This window comes from Rasamsonia byssochlamydoides (assembly GCF_041956645.1).
Source record: "Rasamsonia byssochlamydoides strain NRRL 3658 unplaced genomic scaffold VTN77scaffold_124, whole genome shotgun sequence".
NCBI lineage: Eukaryota > Fungi > Ascomycota > Eurotiomycetes > Eurotiales > Trichocomaceae > Rasamsonia > Rasamsonia byssochlamydoides.
Window position 1 is genome coordinate 22,006 of NW_027192507.1, and position 22,663 is coordinate 44,668.

At 50.1% G+C, this 22,663-nt stretch overlaps 8 protein-coding genes across 8 annotated transcripts; 3 read left to right on the forward strand and 5 right to left on the reverse strand.

Moving 5' to 3' along the window:
• Positions 1-2,161: 2,161 nt before the first annotated feature.
• Positions 2,162-3,061, forward strand: VTN77DRAFT_1378 (uncharacterized protein; the record flags this gene model as incomplete). The annotated part of the gene is made up of 1 exon (XM_069417102.1): positions 2,162-3,061. The coding sequence occupies one exon, from the start codon at positions 2,162-2,164 to the stop codon at positions 3,059-3,061; it is 900 nt and encodes a 299-aa protein (XP_069272944.1).
• Positions 3,062-4,263: 1,202 nt separating this feature from the next.
• Positions 4,264-8,294, reverse strand: VTN77DRAFT_1379 (uncharacterized protein; the record flags this gene model as incomplete). The annotated part of the gene is made up of 3 exons (XM_069417103.1): positions 4,264-7,847; positions 7,905-8,154; positions 8,217-8,294. The coding sequence occupies 3 exons, from the start codon at positions 8,292-8,294 to the stop codon at positions 4,264-4,266; spliced, it is 3,912 nt and encodes a 1,303-aa protein (XP_069272945.1).
• A 777-nt stretch (positions 8,295-9,071) lies between these two features.
• VTN77DRAFT_1380 (mitochondrial 37S ribosomal protein uS11m) lies at positions 9,072-9,785 on the reverse strand (the record flags this gene model as incomplete). The annotated part of the gene is made up of 1 exon (XM_069417105.1): positions 9,072-9,785. One exon carries the CDS (start codon positions 9,783-9,785, stop codon positions 9,072-9,074), a length of 714 nt encoding a protein of 237 aa, XP_069272946.1.
• Positions 9,786-10,228: 443 nt separating this feature from the next.
• VTN77DRAFT_1381 (uncharacterized protein) lies at positions 10,229-11,816 on the forward strand (the record flags this gene model as incomplete). Its single annotated transcript, XM_069417106.1, has 2 exons — positions 10,229-11,082; positions 11,141-11,816. The coding sequence occupies 2 exons, from the start codon at positions 10,229-10,231 to the stop codon at positions 11,814-11,816; spliced, it is 1,530 nt and encodes a 509-aa protein (XP_069272947.1).
• Positions 11,817-12,921: 1,105 nt separating this feature from the next.
• VTN77DRAFT_1382 (uncharacterized protein) lies at positions 12,922-14,111 on the reverse strand (the record flags this gene model as incomplete). The annotated part of the gene is made up of 3 exons (XM_069417107.1): positions 12,922-12,970; positions 13,035-14,029; positions 14,109-14,111. The coding sequence occupies 3 exons, from the start codon at positions 14,109-14,111 to the stop codon at positions 12,922-12,924; spliced, it is 1,047 nt and encodes a 348-aa protein (XP_069272948.1).
• A 365-nt stretch (positions 14,112-14,476) lies between these two features.
• On the forward strand, positions 14,477-17,943 carry VTN77DRAFT_1383 (uncharacterized protein; the record flags this gene model as incomplete). The annotated part of the gene is made up of 5 exons (XM_069417108.1): positions 14,477-14,740; positions 14,792-16,186; positions 16,244-16,511; positions 16,561-17,030; positions 17,089-17,943. 5 exons carry the CDS (start codon positions 14,477-14,479, stop codon positions 17,941-17,943), a joined length of 3,252 nt encoding a protein of 1,083 aa, XP_069272949.1.
• Positions 17,944-18,444: 501 nt separating this feature from the next.
• VTN77DRAFT_1384 (uncharacterized protein) lies at positions 18,445-19,230 on the reverse strand (the record flags this gene model as incomplete). The annotated part of the gene is made up of 3 exons (XM_069417109.1): positions 18,445-18,835; positions 18,924-19,064; positions 19,217-19,230. The coding sequence occupies 3 exons, from the start codon at positions 19,228-19,230 to the stop codon at positions 18,445-18,447; spliced, it is 546 nt and encodes a 181-aa protein (XP_069272950.1).
• Positions 19,231-19,943: 713 nt separating this feature from the next.
• VTN77DRAFT_1385 (uncharacterized protein) lies at positions 19,944-21,507 on the reverse strand (the record flags this gene model as incomplete). Its single annotated transcript, XM_069417110.1, has 4 exons — positions 19,944-20,113; positions 20,176-20,554; positions 20,781-21,338; positions 21,433-21,507. 4 exons carry the CDS (start codon positions 21,505-21,507, stop codon positions 19,944-19,946), a joined length of 1,182 nt encoding a protein of 393 aa, XP_069272951.1.
• Positions 21,508-22,663: the final 1,156 nt, after the last annotated feature.

Genomic DNA, 22,663 nt, shown 5'->3' on the forward strand with positions numbered 1-22,663 from the left:
TGCTTTGGGCAGTCTGGTCTGGTCATCAGACCAGACGCAGCAGGGCAGACGCAGCTTGGGTGTTCGAATCCCTCTGGTTCCAAAATAAATAATTGGATCCCAGCAATATTTCCTAACAAACGACTGTGGGGGTGCTCCGGGAGGGAGAGCATCCCGTCTCAGATGGTTTTATTTTTTTTTGCTCGTGATATGTGTTGTTGTTGTTGTTGTCGTCGTCGTCGTTGGTGGTGTTTCCTTTTTGGGAAACGAGACGCGTGAAATGAAGTTTTCCAACTCGACTCTATAATATTAACGGTTCCTCAGATGAAAGTGAATATTTTCCTGTTTGGCAATGTTGCTTTGATTTGATTGTTTACCACTTCCATCCAGACTTTAACTACTTCAGTACCTTTCATGATCCCTTCTCTATCCTCTTCCCCTCTTTCTTGCGGTATTTGGTAACTCTCTCCTCTCCTCTCCTCTCCTCTCCTCTTTCAATCTGAAAATCTTGACAACTTCCTTACTACCTATCTATCTTATCTGGGTGCATAACCGAACCGTTTTAGAAAATGTCGCTGGTGCCGACCAAATCAGCTGACAGGCTACTAACTTAGGTATGTAGTGTACATTACATGTACATACCTACGGAATAAAAGATGAATGAATGATAGGTGGTAAGTACAGAGTAGACGGAATGATGTTCTTTCTGGGTTATGTACCCGACAAACAATTCGTCTATCTATCCATCTATCCCCGACAGTGAGTTCTTGGGAATCTGCCAAATTAAATGGGGCTGCGCTGAGAGATTACCGTTCCTTGCTCTTTTTTTTTTACGCCCTTGAGATGAGATTGACCAGTCAGATTTTTACCGGGATCGTTAAGATAATATCCGGAAAGAAATACTTTTTGTCGGTCTGTCTGTCTGTCTGTCTGTCTGTCAGCAGAAAGAAACGTACTTGAATGCTGTGTTGGCGTTTGGTTTAATATCCGAAGCTGGGGTTGTGTTGATAACCAGCTGGCTGCAGTGCTGATCGCGGCGGACGGGATGGGATCAAGGGTTGTTGTTTCTATTGTTAGATAGGATGCTTGCCACTCGATGATGAAATGGACGTCGACGATTTGGGGTTCTAGCGATACGATAGTTAGGTACGGAGTAGGTAACGTCGTACTCGTATTGCGTAGCCCGGGCGGCGTAGATAAGTACTGTACTGTACCTAGGTTGGTTAGTAGTTAGCCAAGAGCAAGGCTGATGCTGATCGCCTCTCCAAAAACTCCATCCATCCAACATGACGACAGACGAGTCAATCCCGTTTCTAAATTCTGGCGCTTTCTCGTTTGCTCCAGTCGTTCGGAGGGACTTGACCTTATCTGTAATTCTGAACCGGGGTCTGAGAAAGTAACCGGTTAGTATTGGTTTGTTTCTGCGTAGACTGGAATGCAGCATGCTGTGTTACGACCATCACTGAAATGTTCGAGATCTGACAGGGCCGCAGCACCAGGAGACGAGCACATGGCAAGATGTTTGGACCAGAAGAATAAACCAGAAAACTCCGGAGTACTTGCTAGGTGTTAGATGATGGCGGTGCACGACAGAAATGGCCTAGTCTACAATCCGTCGCCCCTCCGCCTCATCGAAGTATGCTTCGGCCTTCCAGCTTCCTAATAATAGCCTAACAAATAAGCTGCACACCAAACCAGACCGTCATCATGCCATGTGGGCTTGCAGAGCCTCTTCACAATCGCCTCTACGGAGTACAGTACAGTACTCACGCCCAGGCCGTTGTCGTTCGATGATTGTCTAGGTCGAGCTCTTAGCCTCTGACGCCGTCGGAGAAATTTTACGGACGGAAAGTCATCATCAAAGTCAGTCAGATCGTTGGTCTCACCGACAATGTACGGATTAATTAGAGCTTCGACCAGAGGCTGTGCTGTGCCTGGCCTCTCTATCGTGCCACCATGCCCAGCGGCTTGCTTCCTGCCCGAGTCTTGATATATTCAAGACAGACCCAGCTGCTTTTCAGACCTCGATCCCTGCCTGATATTTTAGAAACCTGCAACAAGGATCCTCCTCTGATCCCATCGGAGGTTGGATTGTTGCTGGCCCTGACCAATTGTTTGGTCGCGCGCCCTCATTCCCTCTGACGTACCACGCATTCTCGACGTGTTTGGGGTCTGCCCCCGCATGCTTGGTGGTGGTGGTGGTGGTGGTGTCTGTCAAAGCTTGAAGATATCAGAGTCACGACTAATCGTTGACCTCTTTCCTCTCTTCCTCTTCCTCTTCCTGTCGAGGCTGTTGAGCCTTTCTGCGTGTTCAGCTGTACAACTCTCCACGATGCGAACTCTTTGTCTTCTCGTCGCTTGGGCATGGACTGCATGGGCAGCACCAGCACCAACGTCGACAGACCAGTCCACCACAACCACCACTACTACAGCATCATCCAAGACATCTTTGGCCTCCCAATCCACAGATGATGGAGAATCACAGACAGGCGTCATTGTTGCCAGTGTTCTTTTCTCTCTCGTTATTGTCGCCACCATAGTCGGTCTGACAGTCGTGTACCTGCGAGATCTGCACAACTTCTTCAAGCGTCGCCAGCAGAAGAGGATGAGTCAAAGCTCGACGATGCCCTTGGCAGAAGACTTCGCGAAGCGGCCATCCTTCGTCTCGGACCGCGAGTCTCTCATGTTCAGCAAAAGCCCCTCGTCATCGTTGCAGTTTCCTGTGGCGGAACCCACGAGTCCACAACCGGTGCAGCCGGTCTTCTTCCGCAGAGGCGACACGTACGTCCCTCTGGAGCAGGTGGACACGTCGTATAACGCGGGAGACAGTGCCATTATGCATGAAGAGCACCGTTATGACCCTGACTCCCACGTCTCCTACGACGACAGCAAAACCACTTCGGTAATCCCTGTCATCATTACACCTCCTTCCGAAGCTGCGAGCCCGCAGGTGACAGATGCTTGTCCTGCGGAGTTCGCAAATACAACCACAGATGTGCAGCGACTACCCCCCAGTCAGAAGGCCGCCAGTGGCAATCTCTCACCTGGTCATCACACCAAACAACAAGAACGACAACGATGACAACGACGACCACCGGCAGCAACATCACCACATCTACATCCCATGTGTCTCTGTCTCCCGCTTGACAAAAGGCCAGGAAGTAAGTTGCTCCGCGACAACAACAAGTCGAGCGAGGTCACATGGTGATCTTCGTCGAGGAGGAGCAGGCCCATGGCCAGCAACTGGACACGTCTTTTCTTCGCTCCCCCGTCCTCCGACACGACACGGAATGCATCTGCCGATGTCCAGAATTGTCGACAAGCTAGCGCATCCAAATGTCTGGGTGAAGGCGCTCGCCGAGCAGCGTCGGGACGTCGATGTCCGTCCGTCTGGACGTATCGATACTGTGAACGCAGATGACGGGTCATCAGCCTTGCTTCCGCCATCACCACCACCACCATCATCATCACCATCACCATCATGATCACGCTCTAAGACGAGACGAGCTATAAGACGGGGGTTCGCCTTTTTGAGGATATGTAATGGTACGCTTTGAATCACCGGTCTGGTTATTTCTGTCTATCCAGCCAGGGTTACGGGCTATCTATCTATCCTTGGACTCGGCTTTGGTTGGAATTATGGCGTTCTTGTTCTTGTTCTTTTTCTTTTTCTTTTCTCTTCTTTTTTCTTTCATCATCGATTCTTCATCATGATCTGCTTTCCCAAAAGTTCCAGCTCGATGGGAAAAGGTTCCGTTCTCGTCCTCGTTCTCATCTTCGAAGAAAGGTACAAAGATACCCATACCCGTACCCATACTCATACCCATTCATGATGAGGTCCTTCCTTTTGTCGTCTGTAAATAGATAGATAAACAACAAAGTATACAAATAGAAAGAGAACTTTACGATTTATTAGTATATTTACGTGAAATATATACAATACATTGGTAGGTAGTCAAGTGGGAAAAAAAAAAGGGAAGAGGAAAAGGGCCTCGTTTTTTTGTCTATCTTTCTTTAATTTACTAATTAATAAATAACAATATCCAATAAATAAAATAAAATAAAATACCTAGTTAAATAGTTTATCTATTATTGATCACTAATATGTAATACAAACCAGGACTGACTGACTGCCCTAGGTCCAAGCGGAATCGGAATAAGAATCCTATCTATGATCGATGGTGACGGATAAGATGAGAAAGGGGTGTCGAGAAGGATAACAGAACAGAACAGACTATTATGGAGGCATGCACAGCGGTGAATGTCCCGCATGAATTCATCTTCTCAAGTCCAATCCCGTTTTGTTGGGGTCTGCTTCGACAGTTCCTTGATGCTTCGCAAACATCGCTCCAGTCGTCGACCACGTTCTCGTTCCCCGACCAGGGTCGCCTTCGCAAACGACCGGATCGCGTCTCTCCCCACTTTCTCCCGCCATGACGTCCATCCGGCCAGTTCGCCGACGACGACGTCCTTGTTCCATGAGATCTCCCGTGCCAGGCGCGAGGCTTGCGCTTCGGTCTCCTTGATCTTCTGCTCCAGCTCACGGACCGTCTTCTGTCTGGACTCTTCCAGAACAGGAAGGTTGAGGTTGAATTTTCGAGGCATGGACGACGAGATCAGCGACGATCGTGACCGTGAGAGATTCCGGTTGGTAGATCCCAGGGTGTAGATGAGCCGGGTGGGACGGGCGAGCGCATCCAAAATCGCTGCCGTCGTACTCTGCACCGCGGTCATGGTCGTGAGGAATTGGATGAGAGGGGACGAGTCGGATGACGACGTGGATATTGCAGCCGCATAGCGAGAGAATGCATCAACGTATCGTCCCGGAAGAGCATCTGTCGGCTCCTGCAGTGTCGAGAGCACCGATGAACAGAGCATCGCGGCATCCCCCACATCTGATGCCGCATGCTGCAGAGCATGGCCGCGCCGGATCACACTTCGCGTGTTGGCGTGAACAGCACGAACCATATCCTGAGCATGCGACACAAATTGCTCGGTATCCTTGATCCCTTCCGGAGTAACCGGTTCATAATCGTCGTAGATGGACTCGTAAAGAACTGATGCCTTCCGACGAGATCGATCCGCCATCATCTCGGGTTGCAGTTCCGGCACGAGGAAAAATTCCCAGAGCATTTCGTGTGTCGCAAACGTCGGGTGCGCAAGGAGGATCTTCAGAAACTGGTCGAGGTTTTCTTGCATGTCATGTAGGACGGCGCGCGATGGCTTCGAATGGATCTGAAACGGGTTTCGACCCTCGGATATGCTGGGCATATAGGAAGCTGGATGTTCAACTGATAGCCATTTCGCTAGATTCTCAAAGTCGGCAAAGGTGCGTCGACAAGTCGTGACCGTATAGGTGGCCATCCCCGGTGGAGAGGCTGCATTCGCAGGGTCGCCGGGTGGCACGGGAGCGCCGGACTTCAATATGAAACGCACGGTGGCGTCCTCGACGAAGAAGGAACGGACTACAGTTGTAATGCGACCTGAGTGATCATTGGGAGTCGGGGGAGGAGGATTTAAGAAGAGAATCAAATCGTCGATCCGGTTGCGGACTTCATCATCCTTAGCAAGCTCGACGGCGGTCAGGCCGCGACTCTCCTTGATATGAATATCCACCCTCGGATCGGCGAAAAGCTTTCGCATCTGATCCACACGGCCATACTTGCTTGCCATCATCAAGGGCGTGAATTTCTTATCATTTGTCGCGTTTGGATCGCAATCACTCTCTTGGAGAATCCGGAGTGTGATTTGCGGATCACTGACAATATGAAGAAGAGTGTTGCCCTTCAGATCAACATGATCATCCAAGCGAAGAGGCTTGCCGTCACCCTGGGCCTTCTGCGCCGCCGTAAGAGCTTCATTCACCATGCACTGATAGTCCGGATGATCGTAAGACCTGCAAAGCGCAAAGAGAGGTGTCTGGCCGTGCTTGTCCTTTTGTCGCCACGGCAGCAAATTACCGAGTCTAGACATTAAGTAGGGCGCACTAAAGAGATAATGTGCAACTGTCCGTCCTCGAATGTCTGGTTTGGCAAGGTAGGCAGCGATTGTACGTTCATCCGTTTCTCGAAAGAGAAAATCAACGATGATATTCACTACTTCGGCGTGTGCATGCTGCACAGCAGCACTGAGTAGTGTAGTGCCATCGCGGTTAGTGTCTTCGAGGATGAACTCCAGTGGATAATAATCTCGGAGGCTGAGGAGATACTTTAGGGCCTCGGGTTGACGGCTTTCCACAGCCATCATAGGCACGGAATCGCCAGCAGGATCCTGCGTTTTTGTCAGGGTCTCAATTGAGCTATCACCTTCCAGTCCGCTTAAGGTCGATCCGATAGTCGTCGTTCGAGATAGTTGAGAAATAGCAGATGATCCTGACAAGCTGCTAACGTCCATAGACACCTTCTTTGGGGGCCGCGGTGCATGTTCGGGAGACGGCGAATTGTCTGCCCAAGTTTGAAAAGGAAACACATGGGCCAAAGAAGGAGTCTCTGAAGATGCCTCGGTTGAAGCTGGTTCTGCGTGTACCTCCGATGAATTCCCATTCGCAGACGCAAATCTAATGGATAGAGGTTCGGATTCGTGCCCCTCGCTCGTCCGCAGCATTGTTGCTGCCCCTTCGAGTTCGGGAGCTACATCGTCCAGCGACTCTTCATACCCATTTGGTTCCAAGACAGCCTTCATTTCCGAAATCTTACCGGTCTTTGTCGCGTGCCATAAACGCTTGTTACGCGCGCTGGCCTTTCTGAGTCCGGCAGAATCTCTCATTAAATAGGTAAGAACAGCTTCGAACGTACTTAGAGCGTAGCCCATCTCGCCACTTTCAACATCGTCAACATAAATGAAATGCTGCATGTATAGGAGCCTCGCCTGGAGGTGGCGTATCTGCGATCTGATGACTACAATGAGGAGGAGTGACACCAACATATCCGCATTGACAGTCAAATTTGAAGCATGCTTCTCAGATGTTGATGCATTCATATCATCGTTGGACTCTGGAATCGTTACAGCCTTAATGGTGGCCAGCAGGACTTCCAACATATCTTGTGGACAATTTGCATCATTCATCTTTCGAAATTCTTCTACCCCCTTCCCAAGTCGCTGAAGGAGTTCTTGTTTGCCTTTACGGCCTCCTTCAATGGTCATTCCAACCTGGGAGACATCGATGTTCTCCATCTGTCGAATCCGCGCATCAAGTTCGGCATCTTCCACTCGGCGAAAGTTGCATAACCGGGGGAACAATAGCGATTCGTGTACCTGTTCCGCGACATACCGTTCGATAAGCCTCTCCACTACAGGACCAGTAAGGTCGGTGGTGGCACCCAGGAGAGAGAGCTGCTGTTTGTCCACTTGACGAAAGAGATCAATTGCAGCGGTAACTGCTGTTTCTAAACTTCGTCGCATGAGATCCTCATCGTCCTCAAAATATTCCTCTGAATTGAAAGGAAGTCGTTCTTGTTGGGCAATTTCGTCCTTGAATTGCGTCTCCTCATCTTTGGCCGGCTCTGGCGGTAACTGAGATGGAGGAGGCGGCAATGGCTTGCCGAGTTCTTTGCCAAACTCCCGAAAGAGTCTCTCCAGGCCCGGTTGCATCTGTCTTGCAATCATGGGAAAGTTGGCCAGCAGTTCTCCGAAGGTCTTGATATCTCTTTTGCGAGGCGCAGTCGCCTCTCCATCGCTCTGGTTGTCGGTTTTCGATGCGTTTTTGGGCGGGAGTTTTCCGGGAAGCACAGCAGGGGTGATCTTTCCAGGATCGAAGGAACCCACCAGGGGCTTGGAAATATAGTAGATAAGCCATGGTTGTGAGTCATTGTTTGGTGTATAATAAAGAACATCGGAGAGGAGCTGGGCTTGGCTGAGAGACTTGAAGCCTACAAGATGATGCGTTAGCGTCGAGCAAGACCGACGTTCTCCTGACCGCAGTCTACCTTTATTGCTGTAAACAGAATTCTCCTTTATTATCACGGTACGTCCATTGGCGGTGGTAACCTGTTTGGCCTTCCCCCGGGTATCGCGAACATTTGAGGTATCCTTCTTGTTCGCAGGCCCCGTCGGATTCGGTATTCGCAGCACATGGCTCCCAAGGAATTCTTCGGAAGAGACGAGGTCGGTATAATAAAGGTTGGAGTCTCGATCCCGGGATCCGATCAGCGATTCGGTGGTCGGGACCAGCAGAACCTAGCAGCAGACAGTCAAAAAGATGGGTTCGTGCTCACGCAATGATGAGATGCAGCGCATACATGATTCTCAACAGGCAGGCACTGTCCCGGGACAGTGCTTCGGAAGAAGGCACGGAGAAAAGGATTTAATGGGTGCATCCAAACAGCATTGGACGGCCCGGCGAAAAAGCACAAGAGCTCATCAAGCCGCGCCTAGCCAGGTTCAAAAGAGATTCGCGCTGCTCCGTTGCTGCCCGCAAGGTTGGAGAGCAGCTCCGCCGCATGCACCGTCGGTACGATCCGGATGAGGGTAGCTAGATCGGGACCAGCAGCGATGAAAATCGGAAAGGAATTCAGACACCGATCGTTAAAGAGCGCATGGGTTTGAGAGGTCACAGATGATCCGAAAAAGAAATATCGTGAGCCGCAGAGCTGATGATGAGAGCAGAATAATATAATAATAATGTCCTTCTCACCTCTTCAGGCGGCCTTCAGTTCACATGCCACGCTAGTCTACATTAGGAAGGCCTGAGGACGTCCGTCTCTCTCGCCATCAAGCATGGATGAATCAATGATCAACAACACCTCACTGATAGCTACAGTGAAATTACAGATATATGTGTGTGTGCACCAAAGTTTCTGCAACTTTAAACACCCAAACACCATCCATTCAATCGACTAGTATATTACATGAAAAGTAGTCAAATTGACATAAGAAACATAGACTGGATAGGAAGGCGTTGATTCTTCCCATGCTTAGATGTCCCTCATAGCACACCACTATAAGAATGAACCACATATCTCAGATCCCGTGGTCAGGCCCGTTTCTGAAGACATTGGCAATGCATGAAAAGCGAATGTCGAAGGCCACTCCACGCATCGAGCATCCAGGAGAACATTCGTAAAATATGGCCAAAGGATGCCAAACAAGTCCCATTAACCAAGCCTGCGAACCTTCCTGCTCCTCGTGCCACCAAACTTGATCCTTGTGGAGTCTGTAACTCGTGTAACCAAGCCCCGGATGTTTTTACCTTCATTACCCAACAAGACCTTGGTGAACGCATCCCGGCCCGGCCCAAATCCACGAAACACGAGTTCTAATCGTTGAATATCAAGGAGGAGACCCCTTTCTTGTATCTGTGCGAAGACATGTGACGATAGTTGATATGCGGGATCGTAACCTCCCCGCTGCGATTTGCGGAATCCCAGGGCACCGCACCCCATGGACAGTATTGGATTCCCGTTGGGTCGCGTAAGAGTGATGATGGTATTGTGCTTGTGGGCATAGATGTGCAGGTGGTGAGGAGGAGTTCGGTCGGCATACGGATGCTTGATCATCTCTGCTTCCAGGCTCTCGGCTATCCGGGAATAGTCACGGGTGACTGTCTGAGTCGTCCGAGCTGTGTCGCCCTTCATCATTTTTGTGATGGCAGCCAGAGGCGAAGTCTCGTCCGATGATTCCTTCTTCCCCGTCTCCAAGATCTGCCTCTCAATCTCGCGGCCCTTGTCTCTCGACGACGGGGTTGATGCGTTGAGCTGCCGGAAGGAGGAAAATGTCCGTCCCATCTGGAAGTGAGAGAGCCGCTGCTGGCATCCACGGCAAGGCAATGGCATTGCCATTGCCAGCGCGCTCCATAGTCGAGCCTTCATCTTGTGGGGAATATGCTGTCGGTGGTTGACAGCGAAAAGAGTAGTGTAGATTTCAGGGCGAAGGGAGGCGCGAAAAGCTCAAATTGAGGACCAGCAATTAAGTCGAGCGGATCAATTGAATTCGCATACGACCCAGACAGCACACGACCGGCTGTGTCGTCGTGGAACCCGCCTGGACAAAGACAAGGACAGGTGAGGTCTAACCCAGGGAAATCTTGACCCCGGACCGGAAAGGCGAGGCCGACTTTTCGGTCTTGGCGCAGGATGAACATTTTCTCCGCCACCACTCCTTCGCTCGACACGACAGACGCCCTCAGCTCCAGCTCTCTTGTTTTTTTTCCCCTTCTTTCTGACGGGTAGGCCCGGTTTCGCAGAGGGGCTTTTCGAAAGGGTCTGACTACCCGATTTCTATCTTCCTTTCCATCCTCATATCTCTGCCGAGCATGATTTCCGCAGTAAAATTCGCTCCGTCCGCAGTACGGACAGCTGCTGTTCTCCACAGTCAGGCCTTTGGGCCACGAACGGCATATGGCAATGCTGCTGCACTTCACAGATTACTGAGCCAAGCTCAATCGTGTTCGCCACACAAGGACGTGTCTGCAACTCCTCAGCTGTCAACATGGGATGTTCTTTCTTTTAGAAGATCTTTTCATTCGGCGACGATTCGCCTGCAACAACAGAAACAACAGTCCCAGACAGAAGATGCGGGAAAGTCTAGTTCTTCGGGTCCTGAGTCGGATGACACTTCGGAGTCGCGGGACGAACGCAAAAATGCCCCTCCTCCGCCGCCTCATGGTGACAAGACGCCGTGGCAGGTCTTCACGGAGACGTTGCGATCTGAATTCAAAAAGTCGAAGGAGTGGAATGAGGGCACCAAGGCTCTCGCATCCTCTGCACATCAGTTTACCGAGAGCGAGTCCGTGAAGCGAGCCCGCGCCGCTTACGAAGCTGCTTCTGGCGTTGCTTCGTCTAAGACGTCCTCCGTCTTGAAGTCAACTGGAAGAGCAATAGGCCAGGGCGCGGCTTGGACGTGGGAAACTCCTGTCGTGAAGGGGATCCGAAAGGGAGTCACGGCAACCGGCAGGGGGATCGAGAAGATCACGAGACCAGTCAGAGAGACTCAGGCTTACAAGACCGCGATTGGCGGTGTCAAGGAGGCAATTGATGACGGCAGCAGCTCCCGCTATGGTGGGTGGATCGAAAAGGAGGAGCGTCGCCGACAGAGACAGCTCCGTGAACAGAATGAATTGAAGGCAGGGCGTGCAACCAAGGTTGAAAAGATGGAGGCAGACCCAAAGTAAGTGTTTATTTCTCAGCAGTACGAAGCTGCCTACTGACCGATTTTTTTTTTGCAGCGCGGGCACAAGTCTTACTGTTCACAAGGACTCTGCATGGAAAGAGTCGTGGCGCGAATTTCGGGATACCAATCCCTTGATGCAAAAACTCTTCTCTCTGAAGGAAACTTACAATGAGTCCGACAACCCCTTGATTTTGACCGCTCGCAGCATCTCAGACAAAATTGCTGGGTTCTTCGCTGAGAACGAAACGGCGAGAGTCGTCAAAAAGTTCCGTGAAATGGACCCCAGCTTTCAGCTCGAGGCATTCCTGCGGGAGATGCGCGAATATATCCTCCCGGAAGTTTTGGACGCTTATGTCAAAGGCGACATTGAGACTCTCAAACTCTGGCTCTCGGACGCGCAGTTTCACGTGTACTCGGCCTTGATGCAGCAATATATTCATGCCGGACTCAAGTCCGATGGCCGTATCCTGGATATCAGACACGTTGATATTTCCCATGCTCGCATGTTGGAGCCCGGTGATATCCCCGTCTTCGTTGTTACCTGCCGCACCCAAGAAGTTCACGTCTACAGAAATGCGAAGACCAACGAGCTCGCTGCCGGAATGGAAGACAAGGTGCAGCTTGTCACCTACGCCATTGGTGTCACCAGAATACCAGAGGACGTCAACAACCCTGAGACCAGGGGGTGGAGAATGATTGAGCTGCAAAAATCTGCAAGAGATTATATTTAAAGGGCTATGGAGAGCCACTTGTCCCGAACAAAATTCGCCTTCCGCGTCGTCGGCGGCGGTCTCTCGTGATTCACCAGCACCTTTCCTCTTCTTTCTGAGTGTTTTAATTATAACGGTTGTACAATATCCGATATGCATATTAGACCTAGGTTGGGACGGAGTATCTTGTCACAGCTGTTCTATACTTTTACTCTCTTATTTTTTTCCCCCGGTTAGTCGGATATTCCCTTCTCATGTATGTTATGGCCCAACTATTGTCTGTTGTGACGCTATGCCAGCAACTTTATTCTTTGAATGAAATTATGGGAGCCTTCGAATATGAAGCGCGTTCGACGCCTGCGGCATTGGTTGAGGGAAGCAGCATCTCTCACACATTCAAATATGACGTGCCACGCCGGTACATGTCTTAGTTCGACTGTCAGACATTTTGGGGTTCGCGCCGTCAGAGGGCGGCTTTGATGGACTTTTCAGGGGTTATTTTCTCTTGTCGATTTGTTGGACACGATCAATCACACCAAATCTCCCCTCATCTTTTGGAATTTGTAGCAGGCGTTCTAAAAGTCGCCGATGTGAATGCTGGCAGGATTTTGCCATGTTGTTTTTCGTTCTTCTCTTTCTTTTTCCCCTCACACTATCTTGGCTGTGCCGGGCGTGAAGTCAGTTTGGACAGTTGTTCGATGGCAGGATCTGGATCTGCTACTTACTGCCTCGAGAGTTTTTTTGCTGGCAAATCAAACAGGCAGGTATGATGGGGTGACTTGTTCTTCCTGTCTTGGAAAGGTGACAGCTGTAAATAGGAGGATCGTTGCAATGGAGAGAAAAGTATACATATACATACAACGAAAAATATCCAAAGCTTCCGCAGGTAAAATGTGTATACCAATTGTATTTGCAAGAATGAATAATGAAACCTTACGGCTGCCCGGAACTGTGCTTTACGTAGTACATCCATAATCCATAAATCGTTCTATTGAAAGGTACTATTATTAAAGAAGGGGCAGCAGCACAAGGGTTTGATACATCGACATGGTAAAAGTCTTTTTTTAAACTTCAAAATCATAGAAGATAGGTTGTATTGTTCGTCCAGAATGACCAAAGATCGAAATTACCGGCCAGCTCCCCGGCCGGCACCACCGCCCATCATGTTTCGAGCCCTATTCATGATTGTTCAATTAGTCACGAACGGAATTTTCTCTGGTAATAAAGGTATCAACTCACATCTCAGCAATCGAGGGGTCACTCATGAGGGTCGACATGTCTGGCAAACCGCCACCCCTGCTAAAGTTCTCGGCCATTTGCCGCAAACGAGGATTGCTCATGAGGTTGTTGAGCATCTCGGGGTTGTTCATCAAGTTCTGTGCCATGCTCGCAAACATGGGGTTGCTCATGATCGAGCTCAGATCCGGCATACCACCGCCGCCTCGTCCGCCACCGAACATGCCGGCCAGAGAAGAAAGGTCGGGCATGCCACCCGCACCTCCTCGGGACGATCCAGAAGCGTTGTCAACTTCTTCCGCAGGCGCGGATTCTGCACTCTTCATCTCTTCCACCTTCCTCCGAGCAGTCTCAAGACCTCTCTTCATCGCATCGCTACCGCCATTCCCTTCGGCCTCGATACCTTTTTCATACGCCTCAACAGCGCCTTTGGCATCTCCCAGTTCGTACCTGGCAAGACCCAATCGACTCCACGCCCTCGCGTATTTCGGGTCTATGGACACGGCCAGCTCTGCGTCTGCGGCAGCCTTGGCATGTTGGCCCGAGGCGGAATACGCCGCTGCCCGATTGGAGAGATAGATAGGGTTCTCAGGAGCGATTTCGAGTGCCTGCGTATACAGCTTGATAGCGGTGTCATATTCCTTGCGGCCCATGGCTGCGTTTCCTTCCGACTTCAGCTTGTCAGACTCCGGAGTAGCATTCGACTTGGGCGGCTTCGTCTCTTCCCCGGACTTGGGGGCACCAGCTCCAGCTGCCGCACCAGAGGTCTTGCCCTTGAGCTTTTCGTACACGCTGTAGATAGTGGCCAGAGACTGTCCGCCCAGGGCATCCTCCATAGCGGCCTTGTCGGACGGGTCGACTTTGAAAGTCTCCGCGATACAGTTCTGCGCGATCTCGATGGACTCGGCATCATCAGCCGTCAGGGTGCCATCCTTGAGACTGGTCCCCAAAAAGTCTATGATAGCAAGCGCTAAGCGCTTCTTCGACTCTGATGGCGCCTAACAGTACAACAACAATTAGCTTGTAGAAACACAACAGAAGGAGTTGGGAAAAAAAATAAAGAAAGAGATAACATACCATGAGAGCTCACAAATGCGTTCTTGCTTCCGACAATTACCGTGCCAGGCCGATGATTGACAGAGCTGTAACTTGTCGTCTCAGTAGAAACAAATCAATGCGGGGCGCGGAGACCATGCAGTAGGCAGTTGATCTAGACGCTTCGGCGGTCCAGTATCAACACGTGATTCCGCCGGCAGCCTCGCGTCCCCGAGCTCCAGCTACTCGATCGACAACGCGACCTCAACATCTACGGCCTCGATCTGATGAACATGGCAGTCAGTCGGATTTCACCTGCCCCATGTTCCACCGAATAACGTCTCCCACCCCATGGAGATGACCCAATGTGAGCTTCGTTACCAGATTCAGTGACATACCTGCGTCGAGCCATGTACTGGCCCAATGGAGTACCCCGGGTCTACGCAGTCAATGGTCCTGGTATTGCGTTCTCCCCGTCCGGTGAGGATGAAGAGTTCGAGGATGAGGTCTCCCTAAATAGAGAAAAGCCTTCAGATGAACCCTCGCAGAGACCACATGTGGGCAACCGGTCCACGGCGTGGGTGGACGAGCCCATCAAAGGGCTCTGCGTGTCGCGGAGTGGCCATCTCTTTGCGACAATGACGGAGTCCTCAATAGCAGTTTGGCAGACTAAAGTAAATGACCTTCTGTCGTTGACGATATTCTTTATATTGACTGATTGTTAGCCTACAGCTGTTGCGGCCGCCGTTGCTCGCTCGTCAACATCGCTCAAAATATACGGTCCTAATGTGTCTCTTCTCATGCACCCCGACTCGACCATTCTTGTCGCCCAGACCCTTTACGGATATCTTCTTACCTACACCGTCGCTTCAGACCCAAAGACTCGAGTTTACCAGCATCGCTTCGACCACTCGAACCCTCATCGCCGTCAGCAGCTGGCTCGTCACTTTGGTGGTGAGGATTCTAATGGCATCCGGGATGTTAGCATACGATTTAGAATGGCAATCAAGGTGGAGTCTGGTATTGGCAAGGCCTTGGCTCTAGATAGCGAGCTTATTGTGGCCACTGTGAAACCGGCTGCTCTTCAGTGCATACGGTGGACTCCTGATAAGAACGGAACCCAAACAACGTCGGAGCTACTGAGCCGTATCTTGGATGTATCCAAAAAGACGACTGTTGTTGAAATGGTCTACGATCGTGCGATGAGCCTTTTGATTTGGGTGACTAGTGACGGATATGCGTACTCCGTGCAGAGAGTTCCTGAAACTGCTCGCGAACCGGAAGACACGGGGAAATTGTTTAAAGGCTATTGCTTTCACAGGCCTGAAAATGATGGCCAGAAAGCGATCAAGGCTGCGGTCAACGCGCGGTTTTCTCTGCTTGCCGTCAGCTGTGCTAACGGCGATATTCTTGTCTACACTGCCAAGGACTATGTGGGAAACGTTGTCCTCTCACATAAAGTCCAGCCACCAGCTTCAACTGCTGCTACCGGAGAGTTGACGTTCATAAGTTATTCGCCGGACGGGTATTGCTTTTTCGCTGGTTATGAGCGCGGTTGGGCGAACTGGAGTGTTTTCGGCAAGCCTGGAGGCAGCAGCTTTCCAGTAGATCGTTCTATGGCTGCATCCAATGGCGAAGATTGGTTGACAGGGGTCTCAATGGGGTGTTGGATAGGTGGAGGATCCGACATGATCCTCGCCGGCCGGAATGATCGTCGTCTATGGGTCTTGGAAACGGCGCGCACTGCATTGACAGGCTGTTACTCATCCGCAAACTTAGCTAGGGCTCTCTTGCAAACTGGTACCGAAATTATTCTGTATCGCGGGCACGACTTACCTGATCTTATGACGATTTCAGGCAAGGACTCACTATGGCATCATGCGCAGTATCCACCTACATATCTCCATGCACAGTGGCCAATCCGCTCTTGTGTTGTCTCTCAGGATGGACGATATGTCGCCATTGCTGGAAGACGGGGCCTTGCGCATTACAGTGTCAGCAGCGGACGTTGGAAGACATTTGAAGATCCGAAGGCAGAAAATTCATTCGCCGTACGGGGTGGCATGTGCTGGTATGGACATATTTTGATTACGGCCATTGAGAGTAATGGATCATATGAGGTATTTTCATGACCTCTTCTCTGATCTTGAAACAATACTGAGAGCTGACCGCTGCAGCTCCGTTTATACTCCCGAGAATTGCCTCTCAGCAACAACAGCATCCTACATATTGAATATCTGCCTTCGCCCGCGGTTTTCGTCGGTCCTTCTGGGGAAGATTCCCTGCTTGTCTATACCTACGACAATATACTGTATCACTATGTGATCAACTCTATGCAGTCCAGCGTGTCGCTTGTACCAGTTGGTCAGATAGCTTTCCATGGAATCGTCCGTGCACCTACGAGAGTTCGCGCCATCAGTTGGATTTTGCCGGAAGAGCAACTGCGTAAGTAGGATGCCTCTCCTGTACATTGAATCTTGTTAACATATAACAGGAAATGGAGACCCATCCCAGGACGTAAAGGTGGCTTCTGTACTTCTCTTAGTCGATGGAAATCTCGTCCTGCTGCAACCGACCGTGTCTGAAAGCGGCGAGTTGAGATACGACATGCGAATAGTCGCCCAGGATGTAGAATACTACATTCTGATGCGCGACCAGCTGTCGTTCAATTTTGCGCCACCGGCCGATGAATCCTTGCCTCCGAGTCCATCGGCCGAAGTTGCCTTGAGACAGACCAACCAATCCCTGAGAGATTCGCTCTGGATGTTTTGCGGAAAGGACCTCGTCGCATGGAACGACGTGCAGGATATTCTGCGGCGAGATGAGGTCCCGAAACCTCTTCCTGTTCCGGTTGACTTCTATCCTTTGTCGGTCCTTCTCAACAAGGGTATAATACTTGGTGTCGAGTCGGAGATGATACAGAGACGGGATATTACTTTTACTATCCTAAAATTCGCCATTCGGGTGAGTCGAGCAACTGGCATTTAGTGTTGAATGCAGGCTGACATGTTTCGTCTTTCAGACACATCTGTTCCTTCCCTATTTCCTACGACATAATCTTGCTAATCTTGACATTCCGTCTGCTCTGTCCCTCTCGCATTATTACTCGCATCTTTCGTACTTTGCCCATGCTCTGGAGATCCTCCTTCATCATGTTTTGGATGAAGCAGTAGACCGTCAAAGCAAGGACGAACCGGTCGACTCAGCTGAGGCATCGCCATCTCTTCTCCCATCGGTGATCTCATTTCTGCAGGCTTCTCTGCCAGCAGATGTCTTTCTCGACATTGTCGTTCAATGCACGCGGAAGAACGAAATCCGGGCCTGGCGGACCTTGTTCGCTCACCTCCCACCTCCCAAGGACCTCTTCGAGCAGGCATTGCGACTGAGGTCCCTCAAGACGGCGGCTGGCTACCTTCTCGTTCTACAAGCGCTTGATGAAGAGGAGGAAGGCAGCGAGAGCAGGATTGAGGACTACGCCGTGCGTCTGCTCGGGTTGGCGTCGCAGAAAGGGGACTGGGATCTTTGCGCGGAACTCGCGCGATTCCTGATCGCTCTCGATAGCTCTGGGAACTTGCTCCGCCGGACGATCGAACGAGTAGGCATCCGACGTGAAGCAAATGATGCCAACGGACCCAGCACGGCTGCTGGCGTAAAGGGACTGGGTCTGACCCTCCCAATACCATCCCCTTCTCCGCATCGCGGACATCGTCGACATCGGAAGGGCAGCGACATCTCTTCTGGCGGTACTACCGCAGGGACATCCCCGAGCAGGTCCAGGACTGACGACGACGCAGCGACTACTTCGGAAGGACTGAGTCCTGGTGGAAGCAGCGGGGTTGACGAGTACTCTTCTGCAATGTATTCTCCTGCGGCTTAGAATTACATACATAGCTACCGCTGCCCTGCTCGTTACTTCTCTCTGTCTCTCTAACCCCCGTCTGACTCCTTTGCCATGCTCTGTATATAGACGTTGTGTTCTGTGTGTTTGTGTGTGATCGTGGTCGGTACTTATATTTAATATATTATTTGGTAGTCGAATCTAATTTGGGAAGAAATTTGGTCAGGAGTGGGAGTGAAAAAAAATTTCAAGAGAAGGGTTACCCAAAGAGAAAAGGGGCAGTGATATGACGATGATAATAGGGACCATCAATCAATCATATCATATCATGTTATCATGATCTACTGATCTACCTTTGATTGATTTGAATACCTAGGTACATACCTATAAATGGGATCCTCCGCTCATCACTTTTATTACCCATCTCGTCGGACTCTCCTGGAGCGGAAAAGGGAACAGAAATAAATAACTTCTTCCATTTTATATTAAAATATATTTTGAAATTCATAGCTTAAGAATCAACATCCATTTGGTTTTTGATCAATCCAAATGTATCCTCCACAACCCATCCCCCAAATAATGCCCTTCGTCCATAACCACCCCTTTACCTTTCTCCTTCATCTCCTCCGTGCCCATCTTCAGCGGTCCCACGAGGCAGATTTCCTCTTTCCCCTCTGCGCCCACGGCAACCACCGTGCCGGCTTCTATCGCGTGTTCTTTGTCCGGTAGCCACCCGCCTGCGGACGTCAGGCCCGGAGCCATCAGCGCCGCGCCAGAGAGGACGAAGCGGATGGCGCCGCGGTCGATGCGCAGGCGGGGCAGGGCGTCGGGGAAGGCGTGCAGGAGCCGCAAGTGTGGGATTGGGGGCCCGTCGAAGGGTTGGAAGAAGATGGGGTTTGTGTCGATTGTGTAGAGGGTGACGCGGTCGGGGCTGTTTTCACAGAAACATAAAAATTAGCATTACCAACCAAAAAATTTTTGAATTGTTGGATTGTTTGATTGAGGATGTATGTACGTACAGCTTCACAGCCTCCAGCTGAGCCTTCTTCGGAATGATCTCATCGATATACGGCTCGAAACCCGGGTATGTCTCGACGAACTTGTTGCGGAGGCCTCGTTGGACGGAGGACTTGACCTTGGACCGAGGGCCGGGTTGTATACTATAGATCGATCCCTCGTGTTAGTATGGAGTTGACTGATTGAATAATAATGCATTGATTGCACGGAGATGAGACACGGCTCAGCTTGACAGGCTTGAATCTTCGAGAAATGGGCATATGCAAGAAAGTCAGTGGTTATGGCCACCACTCACTCTTTCTTAAACATTTTCGCTTCTCAAATCTGAGTGTATATAGCTGAAGAAAAATGCAAGAAGAATTGACAAAGGACGGAGACGACTAGACTAGACGAATTCTAGCCCGTCTGACTGTCCGTCCGTCTTAGACAAAGACAATGGAAATTCCAATCGCAGCTCTGGCTCTGCTCTGCTCTGGTCCGGTATAGGATTGATCTTGTTCCGGTAGACGCGTTGGGATAGAAGTTGCGCGGGATGATGCAACAGGTGATTCGATGCCGCTAGCTCTCTCTGTTAACTTAAAAGGGTATCATCACAGGATTATTGGTGCCAGAGTAATATGCAATGAAAAGAAGAAAAAGGCCTATGATATGCAGTGACAGTATCTATGCAAGCTTCGCGTTGTCCGGAAAGCACGTCCAGGTGAGGGGCATGTGACAAGAGCAGACAGACTGCGCATTTGGCTCATGACGGTCAACGCGGGGAAGGGCTAGGGCTGTCCCGCTCACAAATACATGTGCTCCCATCATTTTCAGTTGTTAGCCAACGCATCTACAAGCGAATTACACATAGGTAATTACAAATTTAAACAAACTTGAAGATTACAGTAGATAGGCCACAGACCACAGTCAATCATAACATTATTAGGACAATGTCTATCTACCTTCCCATTCATCAGGGCTATGGCATTAATCATTACACCATAGACTATAGATATAAGAAACCCCTCAGACATCTCAGTCATTTAGCTCTTGGCAGCTCCTGCCTTGATCAGGAGGATATCGCCGTCCTCCACGACATAATCCTTGCCCTTGGTCATGACTTTTCCTGCAGCCCGGACTGCAGCTTCGTCACCGTACTCTTTCAGAGTCTCAAAGTTGAAGACGATCGCCTGGATGAAAGTCTTCTCGAAATCTGCAGTAGACTCTCCGTTAGCTTATGCATTCCGGAAGATTCCACGAGAGATCGCTACTCACCAGAGTGGATGACACCGGCAGCTTGTGGTGCTTTGGTGCCCTTCCGGATCGTCCATTGTCGGACTTCATCAGAACCAGTAGTGAAGAAGCTGCCCAGGTTCAGAGCTTGACGCATGGTCACAATGACCTTAGGCAGAGCCGACTTGGTTCCCAGTCTCTTGCACTCCTCCTCGGCCTCAGCCTCACTCATCTTTGTCAACCTCTCCTCGAAGGAAACGGAGATGGGAATGACAGGATCGCCGGCAGAGTTCTCCTTGATCCACTCAACAACCTTGGGGAGATACTTGTTCTTCTGACGGATATAATCCTTCTCGCTGAGGTTAATCAGGTATACGACCGGCTTAGCCGTCAAGAGGAACAAGGGATTGATCACTTCCACCTGTTGAACATTGTCAGCGTCGAGTCACTCTCATAAGTACCTTTTATTAAAGACAGAAGACTGGAAAGAGGATTAAGATTCAGACGGGACTTGATCTCAATACGACCTCAACGTTGGATTTAAAACGAGGCCGTTCGACGAGCTGGGATTATGTCGAGCGATTGCTCTTGTTCATCATAGAATGCAGCAAATCGAAGACAGAAATGAAAGAAAGGAACGAACATACCTCCTTAGGAGTCCAGTCTCCTTTCCGCACATCCTTGCCGTCCTTCAGCCACTGGAGGACCTTGGCAACGGTGGCCTCATCCTCCCTCAGCTTCTTCATTTCTAAGGTCTGACCTCCTCTTTTCGTATGTTTCTGGAGATTCTCCAAGGCTTTCTCCACGAACTCAATATCCTTGAGGCGCAGCTCCTCGCTGATGATGTTGAGGTCACGAACTGGGTTGACATCGCCCTCGACGTGGATAATCTCCGCATCATCGAAGCATCGCACGACTTCGAAGATGGCGTCGACCGCGCGGATGTGAGACAAGAAAGCGTTACCCAGACCAGCACCGGTGGAGGCGCCACGTGTGAGACCGGCAATATCATAGACGGTCAGGTTAGCGGGCACCTTCGAATTGGGCTTGTAGTGCTCGCATAGCCAATCGAACCGCTCATCCGGGACGATGACGCGCGCTTCTTCGGGGTCGATGGTCGCATAAGGAAAGTTGGCAGGGTTACCCAGAGTGGATTTCGTGATGGCCTGGAAGAGGGTCGATTTTCCCACGTTCGCTAGACCGACCTGAAAAGAGTCAGTAAGATGAACGTGTGATGAGGAATATATACCAATATAAAAATAAAATTTTTTTAGGAAGTGGGGGCAAGTCCTCACATACGATACCACTCTTCAAGTTGTTTCCCGGGCGCCCCAGGAGGACCTTCTCCTGCTTAACCTCCTTCTTGGGCGGCATCTTATTTTTCTTTTTGGTTGCGTAAGTGCGGGCAACAAGGGAAGAGGACCAGAAGAGAGAGGGCGCGGTCTGCTTGCTGCAATGTCTAAGGTGGGGTGCAAACGCAGAACCAGCTGCAAATTGATCAAAACGGAGGGAGAGAGAAAAGAAAAAAAGCGCGGGGGACTTGAGGGACGCCGTGGTGGCGGATAACGGCCGGCGGGCCGTCTGAATCACGGGTACAAAAAAGAGCGGCGTGGGCAGGAGGAGCTCCAGGCACAGTGAGGGGCTTGGAGCGGCTCTGCCTCTGGGCTGTTCCTTGGAAGGCGGGGTTCTGAACAGTGACCTCTCTGGCCCTTGTCCTGCAGAAGAGCGCGAATTCGTGGGACAGAAGAGAAGTGTGTCGGGGTGGACGAATGAAGAAGTTCCATTGCCGCTGTTAGAGTTTTTTTTCTGAATGTTATTATCACGTGATATAAATACCCTAGCCCTGGTATCCGAAATGGGACAACATATGAAACCCCAAGCATATTTAATTAATCTATCTATAATAACTAGTATTAGATTATATCTTAGGCCTATTGCTAGATCTTCTGATTCTAGTAATCTAGTAATGAAATCCATAGTAATCTATGTGACGGTCCGAACTAGGCGGTGCATTAGGCGGTGAGGCATATGACCGGCAGAATCTTGGGAGATATCTCGTCTGGACCTCGTAGATAGCTTCTTTCTCCCCCAGCTTAGTCTCTTCGTTCTGAACTACCTCATAGCTTCTAGATAGACCTACTAGCTAATGGGATTTGGGTTCGTTACAATCTATTCCTATAGGCAAATAAATACTTCTAAAGATTATAACTTCCTATATAGTTAATGTCTTGCTGGTCAGTTTTATTAATATGACTTATATTCCTTAATATATTACTTAACCATCTATTATATATTTAGAAAAAAATTAGTTTCTTAAGATTTGCTCTACTGTCTTTTTAGTTCTAATATATCTATATATTAGTAAATTATGGTATATTTGAATCACTTTATTCTATAGTTTCTATGGCATTGTTACGCGCTGGGTCCAACCGTAGTCGCAGATACTCAGATTTGTGGTCAGGGAAGGATCAAGTGAACCGAACAGGTTCTTCACTGTGGTCGAACAGACCGTAGACCGAACAGGTCGATG